General features: G+C 48.0%; 3 protein-coding genes across 3 annotated transcripts in view; 2 read left to right on the top strand and 1 right to left on the bottom strand.

Annotated features, from left to right (window-relative positions):
- LOC123054964 (uncharacterized) overlaps positions 1-9825 on the top strand; it is a 17888-nt gene extending 8063 nt beyond the window's left edge. The window contains exons 5-6 of the mRNA XM_044478874.1: positions 849-1493; positions 7488-9825. Coding sequence (XP_044334809.1) covers positions 849-1493; positions 7488-9680 — 2838 coding nt within the window. The 3' untranslated portion in view covers positions 9681-9825. The remainder of the gene's footprint in view (positions 1-848; positions 1494-7487) is intronic.
- A 2211-nt stretch (positions 9826-12036) lies between these two features.
- On the bottom strand, positions 12037-13359 carry LOC123069474 (F-box/FBD/LRR-repeat protein At5g22700). The gene is made up of 2 exons (XM_044492351.1): positions 12316-13359; positions 12037-12212 (listed from the first exon to the last, which is right to left on the bottom strand). Exon 1 carries the CDS (start codon positions 13320-13322, stop codon positions 12738-12740), a length of 585 nt encoding a protein of 194 aa, XP_044348286.1. The 5' UTR covers positions 13323-13359; the 3' UTR covers positions 12037-12212; positions 12316-12737.
- The window catches only part of LOC123069482 (peroxisomal membrane protein PEX14), a 14341-nt gene continuing 14097 nt past the window's right edge, over positions 13249-13492 (top strand). Inside the window, exon 1 of the mRNA XM_044492361.1 lies at positions 13249-13479. Within this exon, the coding sequence (XP_044348296.1) occupies positions 13431-13479 (49 nt within the window). The 5' untranslated portion in view covers positions 13249-13430. The remainder of the gene's footprint in view (positions 13480-13492) is intronic.

Genomic DNA, 13492 nt, shown 5'->3' on the forward strand with positions numbered 1-13492 from the left:
CGGTGGCATGTTCAAAAAAAATCCTATATAGATGATGATTTCCAAAAGTTATTTTTCCAATCAATCATACACTCTTTAATTGACCTGGATTAGATAGATGACAAGGTCTCGAATTCAGGTTAGAGTTAATGTTCTCGTTTGTAAAGGACTCACCATACCCGTTAGTTTAAAATAAAGTATTATTTTTCCATAAATTTTTTGTATGAAACACACAAACTGTTTTGTTGTGCTAGTGTTATTTTCACTTCTCTTGTATGTCCATTTAAGCAAATACTTTGTACCACCTGTTCATGAGTTCGTTTTGATTCCCTGTCATTTTAACTTAAATTTATGCGCATGGCACATCTATTATGGAGAATTATTACATACTGGGGGTTTTCAAGGACTTCCGGATGGGCAAAATTCCTTATCTTATTCAGATATAATAGAGAGAAAACTTTTGTGTGACTCCAGCCAAGCGATCTTATGTTCGTATGAAAAAAGTGGAAAATAGCTAAAAGTATTTGTCAGTTGACCCAAGAAGAAAAGTAAATTTTGTATGCATCTATGTGGTCTATGCGTAGCTTGAACGGCTACAAATACAATGTCTATCTATTTGTTCTGATTGAAGATGCACTACCTCCATTCCCTTATACAAGACCACTATGAAAAATACATTTTGCATCTAAACAAGGCCACTACAGTAATCGAGATAGAATTTAATGATGTTTTCTCATACTTGCAACTTGTTTAATACTTGCATGCATGTAGTCGTAATGACACTGTGCTACTTCCTTCCCATTCCTTTCTAAACCACAACCGGCGGGCATGGCTTGTGCTAATTTAACAGTTCTGCATGTAACTTGCAGGGTTGTGCTTCTCGTGTATTCTCCAACAGGAGAGCAGAGGCACGTGCCTTGGTCAACACATTTACACTTCTTGGGCATCAGAATCGATCAGCTGCTGACCTTCGCTGCAGTTTAGATTCCTCAGGTCCTAGTGTGTCCTCGTTGTGGGGAATTGCTGGTGTGGGGAAGTCAGCCGTGGTCAGAAGTCTGTACAGCCACCTGTTGCTTGGACTGGATCAATATTTCAAGTTTGGCAGCGGACACAACCTCACTGATCCCCGAACGGAATTTACAATGTGCAGTTGGGCAGACGTGCGTCATCCATTTAATTTGACTGACTTGGCTTGGCATTTGCTCCTGGATTTTCATTCAGATGATTTTCAAGCTAAGGAAAAGGCAGCAATTGGTATCATTGAAGGGCAAGATCCGGTTCAAGAGTGTCGTAGAATTCTGTCTGAGTACAGAAGTCTCGTTGTTATCGATGGCTTACGGTCTAGAGAGGATTGGGACTTGATAAAAGCCGCCTTCGTACCCGATTCTACGAATGCATGTATCATTGTAATTACAAATGAAGCAAGCGTGGCTACACATTGTGTAGATAAGGAAGATGGAGCGGTCAATGTCAAATGTCTTGAAGCTGACATGGCGCTCATTCTCTTCAAACAGGTGTGTGCGCTCTCAACCATTTATTTATTAATCTTCATTCAATCAAGGTATACAAAGTTTAAAATCCCATACTGGGATCAGCATAGCGCAATGCGAATAAGTGGGCAGCATCATTGAAAAAGCACCCATGCTTTTGAGATTATTGTGTATATTTAAAACATCAACAACGAAAATGATTTGATTTAACATGGTCCCTCCCTCATACCTACTCTTTTTACATGAGAGAAAAGAGTACATAATAGATCTGAACCGTTGATCTTATGAATTAGTGATCGATTAAGTTTTATCTTTTTATCTCACATGTAAAAAGAGGAGATAAGAGGGAGCGTGCTAAAATTTGCCATGAAAAGAAGAAAATCTTGTTGACCTAGCGAAGGAATGATGTTGTAGTGGACCTGTAGAGGCAGAGCAGCTCGTGGCGGACCAGTATAGTGGCCACACTGCAGTCCACAGAGCACAACAGTGGGAAAGTAACTGGTATACTCCGCTGGTAGCGACAGCGTGAGTAGGACTTTTGCTTCTTGTTCACACTCTAGTACTAGTTCGTAATGCACATACTATGCAGTCCATAGTCGGTTCATTTGTCATATAAAAGGATTTGTAATCTCTCCTTTATAATCAAGCCATTCCTCGAGAGAAAACTTTCAGCTTCAAATCTTAGTACTACTTGTGCAAGTGTACCTGTGTGTGAGTGAATATACTCAGCTTTGGGCACCCCTAGCACTCATAGAATATGACCCTACCGTACCACTCATAGTGTAGGACCCCTAGCACTCACAAAACAGGCCCTAACACTCCAAATCAGGACTCCTACCACTCGTAAGGTAGAACCCCTAGCACCTATAGTACACACCTTCCATAGTAGTTTGGGCTAACAATTGGCATAAGAGATTCGTTCAAGTGGCCATGTCAGGTGACACAAAGAAGCCCTCTGCCTCGGGTGGTTCCAAGACGCTGCTAGAGACGCAACTGCGGACCGCGAGCGGGCGGCTCCAAGTCACCGCCTCCACAAGGGGAGCGCCATCGCTCGGTGAGTTGAGGCTGCAGTCTGGTACGGCGTGGCAACCGCAGTGACATCGTGGTAAGGGAGATTGTGCGCGAGATCATTGGAGGTTGTAGCGGCACGAATATCTCCTTCCCGATGCTCACTCGCTCGAACTACAACGAGTGGGCGCTGATCATGGAGTGCAAACTATAGGCGGCAAACTTATGGTTCCCCATGGAGGACGACACCGTCTCCAGGAGGGAGGACATGCAAATGGTGGCTGCGCTGATCAGCTCTACCCCAGAGGAGATAAATGGCATGCTCGCGACGAAGACGAGCACCAAGGAGGCATGGACGTCCATCAGGACCCAGCGCCTCAGCAATTACCGCATGCACGAGGCGAGCGTGCAGAGGCTGCGGGTGTACTCCGAGAACATCATCTTCAAGGATGGAGAGCGTGTCGATGACTTCTTTATGTGGATCAACAACCTCGCGACACAGCTCCGCTTGCTCGGTGACACTGTCGACGATGAAATTATTGTGTAGAAGTTCCTGCAAATTGTCCCCTCTCGCTTTGCTTAGGTAGCAACTGCTATCGATACTCTGCTTGACCTATGCACGCTCTCCATCGAGGAGCTCACGGTCTGGTTGAGAGTGGCCGAGGACCACCTCGATGGTTGTCACGAGAATTCTGGTGACAGACGACTCCTTCACACATAAAGGGAATGGGAGGTGAAGAAGCGGCAGGGTGGCGGCGGTGGCGCCTCAGGAAGCCAGGGTAACCCCGGTAGAGGCGGAGGCCGGGCTCAACGTGCTGGCGAAAGCCAGGGTAGCCCCAACAACAGGGTAGGCTAGCACGCGGTCCTGGCAACAATGACCACCAGTACAAGTGCCGGTATTGCGGCATAAAGGGCTACTGGGTCCGCGATTGCCGCAAGAGGATAACTGACAAGGCTATCGCGGCCGCGGCGAACCTCGTCCAATTTGATGTAGACGGTGGGCCAAAAAGGATGTTGGCTTGCGCCCAAACCGTGCAGGAGGGCACAACGCCTCCCACGAGCACGGTCTCAGCAATTGTCGAGTCCGTGCATGCGACACGGAGCCCATCAGCAGACTCCATCCCTATAGTGTTGGGAACTTACCCGACACCATCATTCTCGGGGCCTATTGACTGGGAGGCGATGAAGGCACATGCGTGGGAAAGCCACGCCCCAACAACCAATTCCCCAGCGACGCTGGTTCTTGTCTCGGCAACCACGGCCCATACAACGTCGGGTCCTGCAAAGTCCGTGCAAGAGTGCACGACGACTCAGGTCAGGGCTCGATCATGATGTTGACGACCATCAAGTCTATGCATGAGTGCACGATGACTCGGGTCGGCCATACCTTGACAACCAAGTGTCGGGTTCCACCACGTTGGTAGGAGATGGCACCCCAAAAACTGAGGTGTGTGTGGCTACATCGTCCTCGACGAGGAGAGAGCTGTGACCACACCCGTGCTTGTTGGAGACAAGCGCTGCGAGGGTTGGTTCCTTGATACCAGCGTCATGAACCACATGACTGTTACGGTCAACGTGTTCGCGGAGCTGGCCGCTCGATCACTAGGAAGGTGCGGTTCACGGACGGCTCGGTGGACGACATCCACAGGCATGGGACCATCATCTTCGCCAACAAATGGGGTGACCATAGGGCGTCCATGGATGTCTTCTTCATCAAGGCACTCAAGAGTAGCGTCGTGAGCATCGGCCAGCTCGACGAGAGGGGGTACGACATCACCATCCACCGCAAAGTGCTCTCCGTGCAAGACAAGCGCAGGCGGTTGCTCATCGAGGAAACCAAGGATCGAATCTCCTATACAAGTTCTTCATTCGCCCCGTGCATCTTATGTGCCTCGCCGTGGGCCATGTTTCCGACGCTAGGCGTTGGCATGCTTAGCTCGGACACCAGCACTTTGACAGACTGCAAGATGGCTCGTGGCGGCCTTGTGCATGGGCTGCCGCATATCATGCACATCAACGAGCTGTGTGATGCATGTCTTGTCGGGAAGCGCCGGCGTCTGCCTTTCCCAAGAAGGCAAGGTACCGGGCAAAGAAGCCCCTAGAATTGGTCCACGGAGAGCTTTGTGGCCGGATCACCCAGCAAAGCCAGGCGGGTGTCGCTACATCATGTTGCTCATTGATGACTACAACAGGTGCATGTGGACGATACTTCCTCGCCTCCAAGGACGAGGCGGAGCAAGCCATCGTAAAGCACCAAGCTGCTGCAGAGCTGGAGTACAACCACAAGCTGCGAGTGCTGCGTACGGTTTGTGGCGGCGAGTTCACATCGGCCAGCTTCTACAAACACTGCGATGACAAAGGGGTACAACGACATCTCACGGCCCTGTACTTCCGCAGCAGAACGACATCGTCGAGCGAAGGAAGCAGACGATGCTCAGGATGGCACGCCGCAGGTTCAAGGTAAAGTAGGTGCCAAGCACGTACTGGGAGGAGACCATGCTCACGTTTGTCTTCATCCTCAACCGCTCCTTCAGGAGGCTTGGTACGGGAGGGAGCCGGATGTCTGCTTCCTCTGCACTTTTGGATGCGTTGGGCACTCGACGCCCACAACTGAAGAAGCTTGATGACAGGAGCACTTCAATGGTGTTCATAGGCTAGGAGACAAGGTCCAATTAAGGCGTGCAATATGCATGACCCAGTCGTGAAGCATGTAAACGTCTTCCGGGATGTTGTCTTTGCTAGGACACATACTGGTGCTGGGAGGCACCGGGGGAGACTGCAGCAAGAAACTCCTTCACCATTGAGTTGAGTACCCGGTGTACTTCGGCTCCTGGGGAAGGAGTGTCCCGGGAAGGGCAATGTCAGGCAGAGTGATCCTGGGAACTGCAACCCCGGGAGTTGGGAGCCCGGGAAGTGTTTTATTGGGAACGCAGACCCCAAGAACATTGTCCCTGGGTACAACAACTCAAGGTGGATCCGGGGAAATTTGTGTCCCCAACGACAAGGTCGGACATGTTCGACGCCAACGACAACGTCGCCGCTCCAGATAGGTAGTGCCTTATCGGGGATCTTCTCGAGGAGACTGCGGGACAACAGTACCTTTCTGAGAACGAGGATGATGACGACGATGATGGCGTTCTGCATCTGATGGCCAACGAGGTGCCGACCTCGTTCGTGGAGGTCAAGCAAGAAGATTGTTGGCGCCGAGCAATGTTGGACGAGCTATTGTCAATCAACAACTCCACTTGGACATTCACCATGCTGCCTGCAGGGCATCGAGCTATCGGGCTCAACTGGGTGTTCAAGGTGAAGAAGGACGAGCACGGCGCCATTGTCAAGCATAAGGCACACCTCGTCGCAAAAGGTAACACACATCGCGTAGGAGTGAACTTCGAGTAAGTCTTCGCACCTGTGGCAAGGCTCGAGTCTGTTCGGCTGATCCTTGCCATGTCGGCACATCGAGGCTGGGCCGTACCCCACTTGGACGTCAAGTTGGCATTCCTTAACGGTGATCTCGAGGAGGACGTCTACATCTCCCAGCCACCGGGCTTCATCGCCGAAGGACGCGAGCAGGGCGTGTAAATGCTACACAAGACCTTGTGCAGTCTCCGACAAGCCCCGAGGGCGTGGAACGCCAAGTTGGATGTGAGACTCGCATCACTTGGGTTCTCCCACAGCGCTTCTGAGCATGGCATGTACCCGCGTGGCACCGTGAACATGCTGCTCATTGTTGGCATCTACGTCGATGACATGGTCATCGCCAGGGCAGAGCCCGACGAGGTCCAATGCTTCAAGGGAGAGATGCAACGTCTCTTCAGCATGAGCGACCTCGGGTTGCTCCAATACTTCCTCGGGTTGGAGGTAAACTAGGAGCGTGGTTGCATGATGATCATGCAGGTGACCTACGCCGCCAAGATGCTGGAGCGAGCCAGCATGTCTGATGCCACACCATGCAAGCTCTGATGGAGGCACGACTCAAGCTTAGCAAGGAGAGCCCCGAAAAGCCGGTGGACGCAACGTTCTACCGCAGCATTATCGGGTGCCTCAGGTATCCTGTGCATACCCGATCGGACATTTCGTTCGCTGTCAATTTCCTGAGCAGGTTCATGGAAGCCCCGAGAAGCTATCATCTCGCTACCGTCAAATACTTGCTATGGTACATCTCAGGCACGATCATGCACGAATGCGTGTATCAACGTGGCGATGGCGAGAACCAGGTCGGCTACAGCAACTCCGACCATGTTGGTGACCTGGACTCTAGGAAGAGTACCTCTGGCATACTTTTCTTCCTCGGAAGCAGTCCGGTCAGCTGGCAATCAATGAGGCAGAAGGTTGTCGCAACTTCTTCATGCGAGGCAGAGTAATCGCGACAGCTACAAGGCATGTTAGGGAATCTGGTTGGCTCGCCTTCGCAGCGAGATGCTAAATCCAGACACTGCCCATGCGCTCATCTTCGTCCACAACAAGGAGCGCACTATCAAATCAATCCTTAGGAATTTTTCATAAGGATTCCATTCGTGTGAATCAAATGCCCTATGTAGGAAAAATCCAAATCCTCCAAATATTCTATCAATTCCATTGAATCAAACCACTCGTGAATCTAGAACCCTGACAAGCTGATCTCCAACAATTCCAGTTGTCTTTAACACTACTAGCTAATATGCCAATAGACTCAAGTCCCAGCCGGCATATAACACCACTTGAAACCATAGTGCACAACATTAGTGTTGCCTATTTTCCTGCAAAAAAAAGGTTTAGTGTTGCTATTTGATAGTGAATCTGGATTTTTATTTTTTGATATTGAGGAAAATTAGGTTCGGTCATGTAAGGCATAGAAAATAAATGCAATATTTGATTTTTATTTTTAAATGTTTAATTTAAAAAATATTACTTATTTGATAGGAAAATCTGTATTTTTTTATGTTGGTACTGAATAACTTATGGTAACTACTATTTGCAAAATAGAGATTTTACACTATTTTTAGAAGCTAATGTATTTCTGGATTATAGATCACAAAGGATGGGATAGAATTGACTCCTGACGAGATGGAGCTCTCCAAAGTTACCGTAGGCAGATGTGGTGGGATTCCTAAAGTTATTGCTACTATAGGCCAACTCTTCACCAAAGAGAATGCCGCTAGAAGGCACTGGTCTGTATTGGCCACAGATTTGTTGAAGGAGATAAATGATGACTTTATGCACAAGTTGGAGACCGATCAAGAATTTCACAGTTTAAGGGATCTATTCTCTTGGATGCGGTCCTACTTTGATGGTTGCTCAGATTCCCTCAAGCCATGTATTTTCTATCTGTCAATCTTCCCTCCAGAGCAGAAGCTAAGGCAGAGGCATTTGTTGAGGCGGTGGATTGCTGAGGGTTATTGCAGGGACACGTATAATGCTACTGCAGAGGAGAATGGGAAGAGATTGTTCATGGAACTCGTTAGTTTGAGCATAATCCAACGATGTCAGAAGACGATGAAGTGCCTATACCAAGTCAATGGTTTCTTTCATGAATACACCATTTCACGGCGAATGGAAGACAACCTTGTCTTTGCACTAAAGGGGAATTGCAGCCCGAACTCGCAACATGCAGGTCAACACCTCACCATAAGGGAGGACTGGGACAGGGACATCACAGTGTTTAAGACCATGGATTTCTCACTACGGTCCTTGACTGTGTTTGGGAAGTGGATCTCATTCTTCCTCTCCTCTGACATGAGTCTACTTCGGGTGTTAGATATGGCGGACACATCAGGTATACTAGATGCTGACCTTGAGCAGATCGTGAAGGTGCTACCTCGTCTTAAGTTTCTCTCTCTGCGAGGATGCAAAGAGATAAGCCATCTACCGGAATCATTCGGTGGCCTGAGGCAGCTGCAAACTTTGGATATCAGAGACACCTCAATTTCCATGCTACCATCGTGTGTCATCAAGCTACAGAAGTTGCAATACATTCGTGGTGGCACCATCATATCATCAGATGAAGGTGATGAATCTGTTGCAAGTGTACCAACAACAAACGTAGAACAAACATCATTGCCACCGGAGGGCAGTGATGACATGGTCACAACACTACCGGAAACAACAGAGGAGGTTCAGATATCAGCACCACCTGAAGGTAGTGATGACGTGGTCACAACACTACCGGAAACAACAGATGAGGTTCAGATATCAACACCACCTGAAGGTAGTGATGACGTGGTCACAACTCTGCCGGAAACTACAGAGGAGATTCAGACATCAGCACTACCAGAAACGAGAACAGAGGTTCAGACATCAACATCACCTGAGGGCAATGATGACATGGTCACAGCACTACCGGAAACAACAGATTTTCAGACATCAACACGGTTGTCATGGAGCTACCGGCCATGTAGTTTGGTGTCTAGCTGGTTATCCAAGTTGCGCAGACGCCGACTTGATAATGATGGTGTTGAGGTTCCTGCAGGGATTGGGAGCATGACAGCATTGCATACTATTGGTGTTGTGAATGTCAATATTCCTAATGGAAAGGCAATCCTAAAGGAGCTTCAGAACCTTACACAACTGCGCAAGCTCCGCGTTTCTGGCATAAACAGGCAGAACATACAAGAATTGTGTAATTTCATCTCCGGCCACAAGCATCTGGAGTCCTTGTCAGTGCGACTCGATAAGGATAAGGATAAGGAGGGGTCATTTGCTTGTTTCGGTGACATGATTTCCCAGCCACCCAAGACCCTAAAGAGCGTTAAGCTATACGGACATGTAAACAAACTGCCAATTTGGATCAAACAGCTTCATAATCTCAAGAAGTTTTATCTTGAGTTGACTATACTAGTGCCGGAGGACATGCACTTCTTTGGTGAATTGCCAGATATATATTGCTTACATCGCCTTTGTGTCAAGCCGATTCAAGATGGTGAACTCCATTTTAGCACCCTGGGAGATGTTATCTTTTGGAGATTACGGGTCCTAGAGATCAATTGCACCTCCAAGTTACTGGTAACTTTTGTAGAGCCGGTGATTTGGGAAACTGTGGTGCTGAAGATTCACTGCTCTGGTGGGGCGTCCTTGCAGATTTCTGGAGTAGAGCATCTACTTAGTCTCAAAGAACTGTGGCTAAAGGGTTCCTACAGCGACGAACTGAAACGAGAGTTACAAGAACAAGTTTCCAAGCATGAAAATAAACCTGTCTTGAAGCTAGTGCAGCGACACTCGCCCTAATAGGCTCTCTCTATTCGTGTGTTGTTATTTCTGTACTTGTAAGCTGTAACAAATCCTGTAGGAAGGAGTATGTTCTGCATTGGTATCGACTTTGCACTCATATATATGAACTTCTGACAAAAAAAATGTTCTTATGTTGTCTGTATTTGTTTGTGCTCTGGCACATGCCGATTCTAGAATTGGACCCTTACATTTGCTATATGTGATTATTTCATTGTCATTCCGTAACATATGTAGTGGAGTTTTTGAAATCTATATATGGTTTGTGAGCGGAAGACCAGAAAACTCGAAGCGGAGATAGATTTAGTTGGGTATCCATGCATTGTGTGGAGACGATCAGACTTGAAGAAACAAATGTCTGGTCAGATTGCCAGTTTATCTTGTGACTCACTTCTTACTTCGAGTGTTTTGCTCTAGTGAAATTGCTTGCTTGTGTTTATGTGATGGTAGGGGAGATCCTGAAGCGAGATTGACTCGATTTTATCATGGGACCGTGGCCTTCCTAGGTTGCTCATAGATTATCCTGATTGACTTATCATATGTTTTGGCCTTATGATTATTGCTCATGCTAATTCTCGGGCATGATCATCCGATGAACACGTCAAACAAAAGATAGAATTATTATTTGCAGATAGATACCCTGTGCTATTGATTCACAATTGATTCAGTAACCAAGTTCCATCTTCAGCATTTACATCAGAATGCAGCAAATACAACTTCAGCACGCCTCCATGAACGCCACACTGATATCATTATCTGATGAAATGACATATTTGAACCTCCAATAACAAAGTAAGCAGATCGGCGGCATGACAGCCAAGACCAGGCTTGATCAAAGCAGTTCAGCATCAGGAGCATTGGACCATTTATGCTGCAAACAGAACTTGATCAAAGTAAACAGATTGCCAGTTTATCTGGCTGGTGCTCCACTTCCTGTTTGGAATGTTCTGCTTCAGTGAACTTGCTTGCGTGTGTTTATGTGATGGTAGGGAGATCCTGGAGAGAGATTAGTTAACCTATTTTTGTTAATGGCACCATTGCATTGGCCTTTCTAGGTTGCTGGTAGATTAACCTGATTGATTTACCACATGTTTGTGGTCTACAGTACTGCTTACGGTAATTCGCGACAGTCGAGCAATGACCACAGCAAACAAAAACTAGAAATATTGCGTGTAGATAGATACTCTGTACTACTGATCCACTGACAAGTGCAATACATATGCACGATTGATGCAATAACAGGTTCCATGTTCAGAAGTCACACCAGAATCCAACAAATTGCCAGACAGATTATGCGGTACACGGAACTCTAGCAATGGATACAAAGGGGGCAAAGAAAACAGCGACTCGACTCGGTCTTCCTGGCAAAGCATCAAGCGAAGAGTCAAAAGCAGTTCAACATCAGAACCATTGGACCATTCATGTTGGAAACAGAAATAGTTCCCTGCCTTCACAGTGAAACCCCATTCTTCTCTTCGTTCTGACTAACAAGCGGTAGATCCGCACACCAAATAGGCAAACAGCTGATGAAAACCGGAGACACCACATGATATTCTGAATGTAAAGCCAACTACAGCCCACACAAATCATGCTATTGTGCAAGGGGAAAAAACAAATTACCGATAGGACTTTTAGCACCACAGTTTTACCTTGATCTGAGGAAGTGCTTGGCACACGAGATGGAGCAATACCGATACTCAGACCCATCAATTCGCGTGGCTTCCTAAAATCGGCTTAACAGGTAACATCACACTTGACGTTCAGAAGCCACACAGGTCTGTATTTTCTCATAAAATAAGTGCACATTGGCACAAGTTGATTTCAACAGAACTAACAAGTTAAATAGTATATTTAATTGTCACTAGATTCCAGGATAATACAAACTTAAACAAACTACAAACATGAGAAATAAACTTTTTTTAGGAGAAAGCATGAAATTGGTACGGATAATTCCTTTCAAAGGGATCAGCTAGATCCAAATCACGGACACAGAAATCCGTAAAACTGCCATGAAAATGATCCGTTGTAAAATGAAGCCGAGCACCTCCTGAGGCCTTCTTATCCAGTTGAAGCTTCTCACGTTGCCGTGTAAAAAACTCCTCTTTGAAATTACTATGATAAACCTGAAGAGTCATTAACTCTAGCACTCTCGCGTTTAGTAAAAAGAATGTGGCAAAGTCAACATCTGACTTGGTGCCCACATAATATCGCCAGTCAATTGTCTTCAGACGGATGTCAAGAGATCTTATTAGATTCTGGTGTTTACGGCGCCACAAATTCTTTTTCCCTGGCTTAATTGACTAACAAAACATAACCAAATGAAAAACGCCCAGTTCAGAACAATAAGCAGATCACATGAGAAATGAACACTATGAACCATTAAGGAAGAATTGTTACGTCAATGTACAGCCTTTCCAAGCAAGGAAAGCATCTCATCAAGTCAATAACAACATCCAAACTAAGAGCAATCATACGAACAGATAAAATCTTGACAGTGCGCACCGTCTCCGTCAAGCTATGAACACGCAATCCCTTCATGAAGCATGGAAGATGACATTATAAACCATCTATAAGTGCAGAAATTACATAATTCATCACCATAAGTGCAGAAATTGATCGAGAAGGAAAGTGGTACCTGAATAACTGTCGAGTATAGCGTGAGTGTGGTACTAAAATCATGTTGACTAAAATCAGATAAATGGGAAGATAGGCAGCCTAGGGTCTCCAATTTAGGTGCGGAGATTACCGATATATGCCGGGATTCAGCTGAGCCAAATAGGAGCAACTTTTCAAGACAAGGGGCATTCTCGATGATGACTTCCTCTAATCTGAGGTCTTCCCAATAAACTTCCACACCTATGCCTCTAAGGCTGATGGAGTTGATTCGGACACAACGGAAGCCAGAGCCGCGGCGAATCAGCAAGCACTCTAGAGCGGGGCAACCATCAATCATGGTTTGTAGTGAGGATTAGGATATGGTGACATTTTCAAGCCCGAGCTTGTTAAGCTTAGGGAAGAAAAGCGCTTGGGCCATGCTGTCAGGGATGTGGCACTCTCCTATGGTGGCGACGCCGAGGGTGTCGGAGAAGCGGAAGGCCGCTGCAGTACTACCGGTTGATACGGGAAGGTGTGTTTGGAGCTGCAGAGCTCAAGCTCGTGGAGGTTGTCGAGGGCAGGGGATCGAAGCCAGGCGTCGGCTCGGTCGCGGTGGAGGTGGTAGACGGTGACGCAGAAGCGGCGGCCGGGGCCGGGGTGGGTGGCGAGGATGCGCGACACGACGGAATCGAGCTGGTATTTCTTGTCGCAGAGCTCGTGATGGTCGAGGTTGAGCGGAGCGGAGCGCCAGAGGTGGCGCCACCGGGAGGAGAGGATCTGCGTGCGCGCGCCTTCCCTTGTGGGGAGGAGCGAGACGATGTCCCCGAGGACGCCGTCGGGGAGGCCGCTGATGCGGTCGCCGGCCCCGCCCCCTTCCGCTGCTTCCAGCGGCGGATCCGCCGTAGCTTCCGGGCCGCGCCCTTCTGCCGCCGACTTCCTCTTCTTCGAGCACGGGCCGCCCGCCTCCGAGCGTCGCCGGAGGGGCCGTTTGGAGGGCGAGGGAGGGAAAACGGAATGGGTATGGCAGCCCAGTAGAGCCCGGCCCATCCAAGAGTACAAGCGGGACCCGCACGTCAGTCACACGCACAAGTCCTCCCGAGTCCACCACCTCCTTCCCCTTCCCCCGATCTTATCCTCGGCGAAGCTGCTGCTCTAATGGCGGATCCGCCGTCGTCGTCCCCGGCCGACGAGGCGCGGGATCCAGGTCCGGCTCGCAC

The sequence above is a fragment of the Triticum aestivum genome, chromosome 1A (genome assembly GCF_018294505.1).
Source record: "Triticum aestivum cultivar Chinese Spring chromosome 1A, IWGSC CS RefSeq v2.1, whole genome shotgun sequence".
Classification (NCBI taxonomy): domain Eukaryota; kingdom Viridiplantae; phylum Streptophyta; class Magnoliopsida; order Poales; family Poaceae; genus Triticum; species Triticum aestivum.

Bases quoted from the DNA above. Each gene is read 5' to 3' on its own strand.
- LOC123069474 (XM_044492351.1), bottom strand. From the start codon at position 13,322: ATGGGCCGGGCTCTACTGGGCTGCCATACCCATTCCGTTTTCCCTCCC.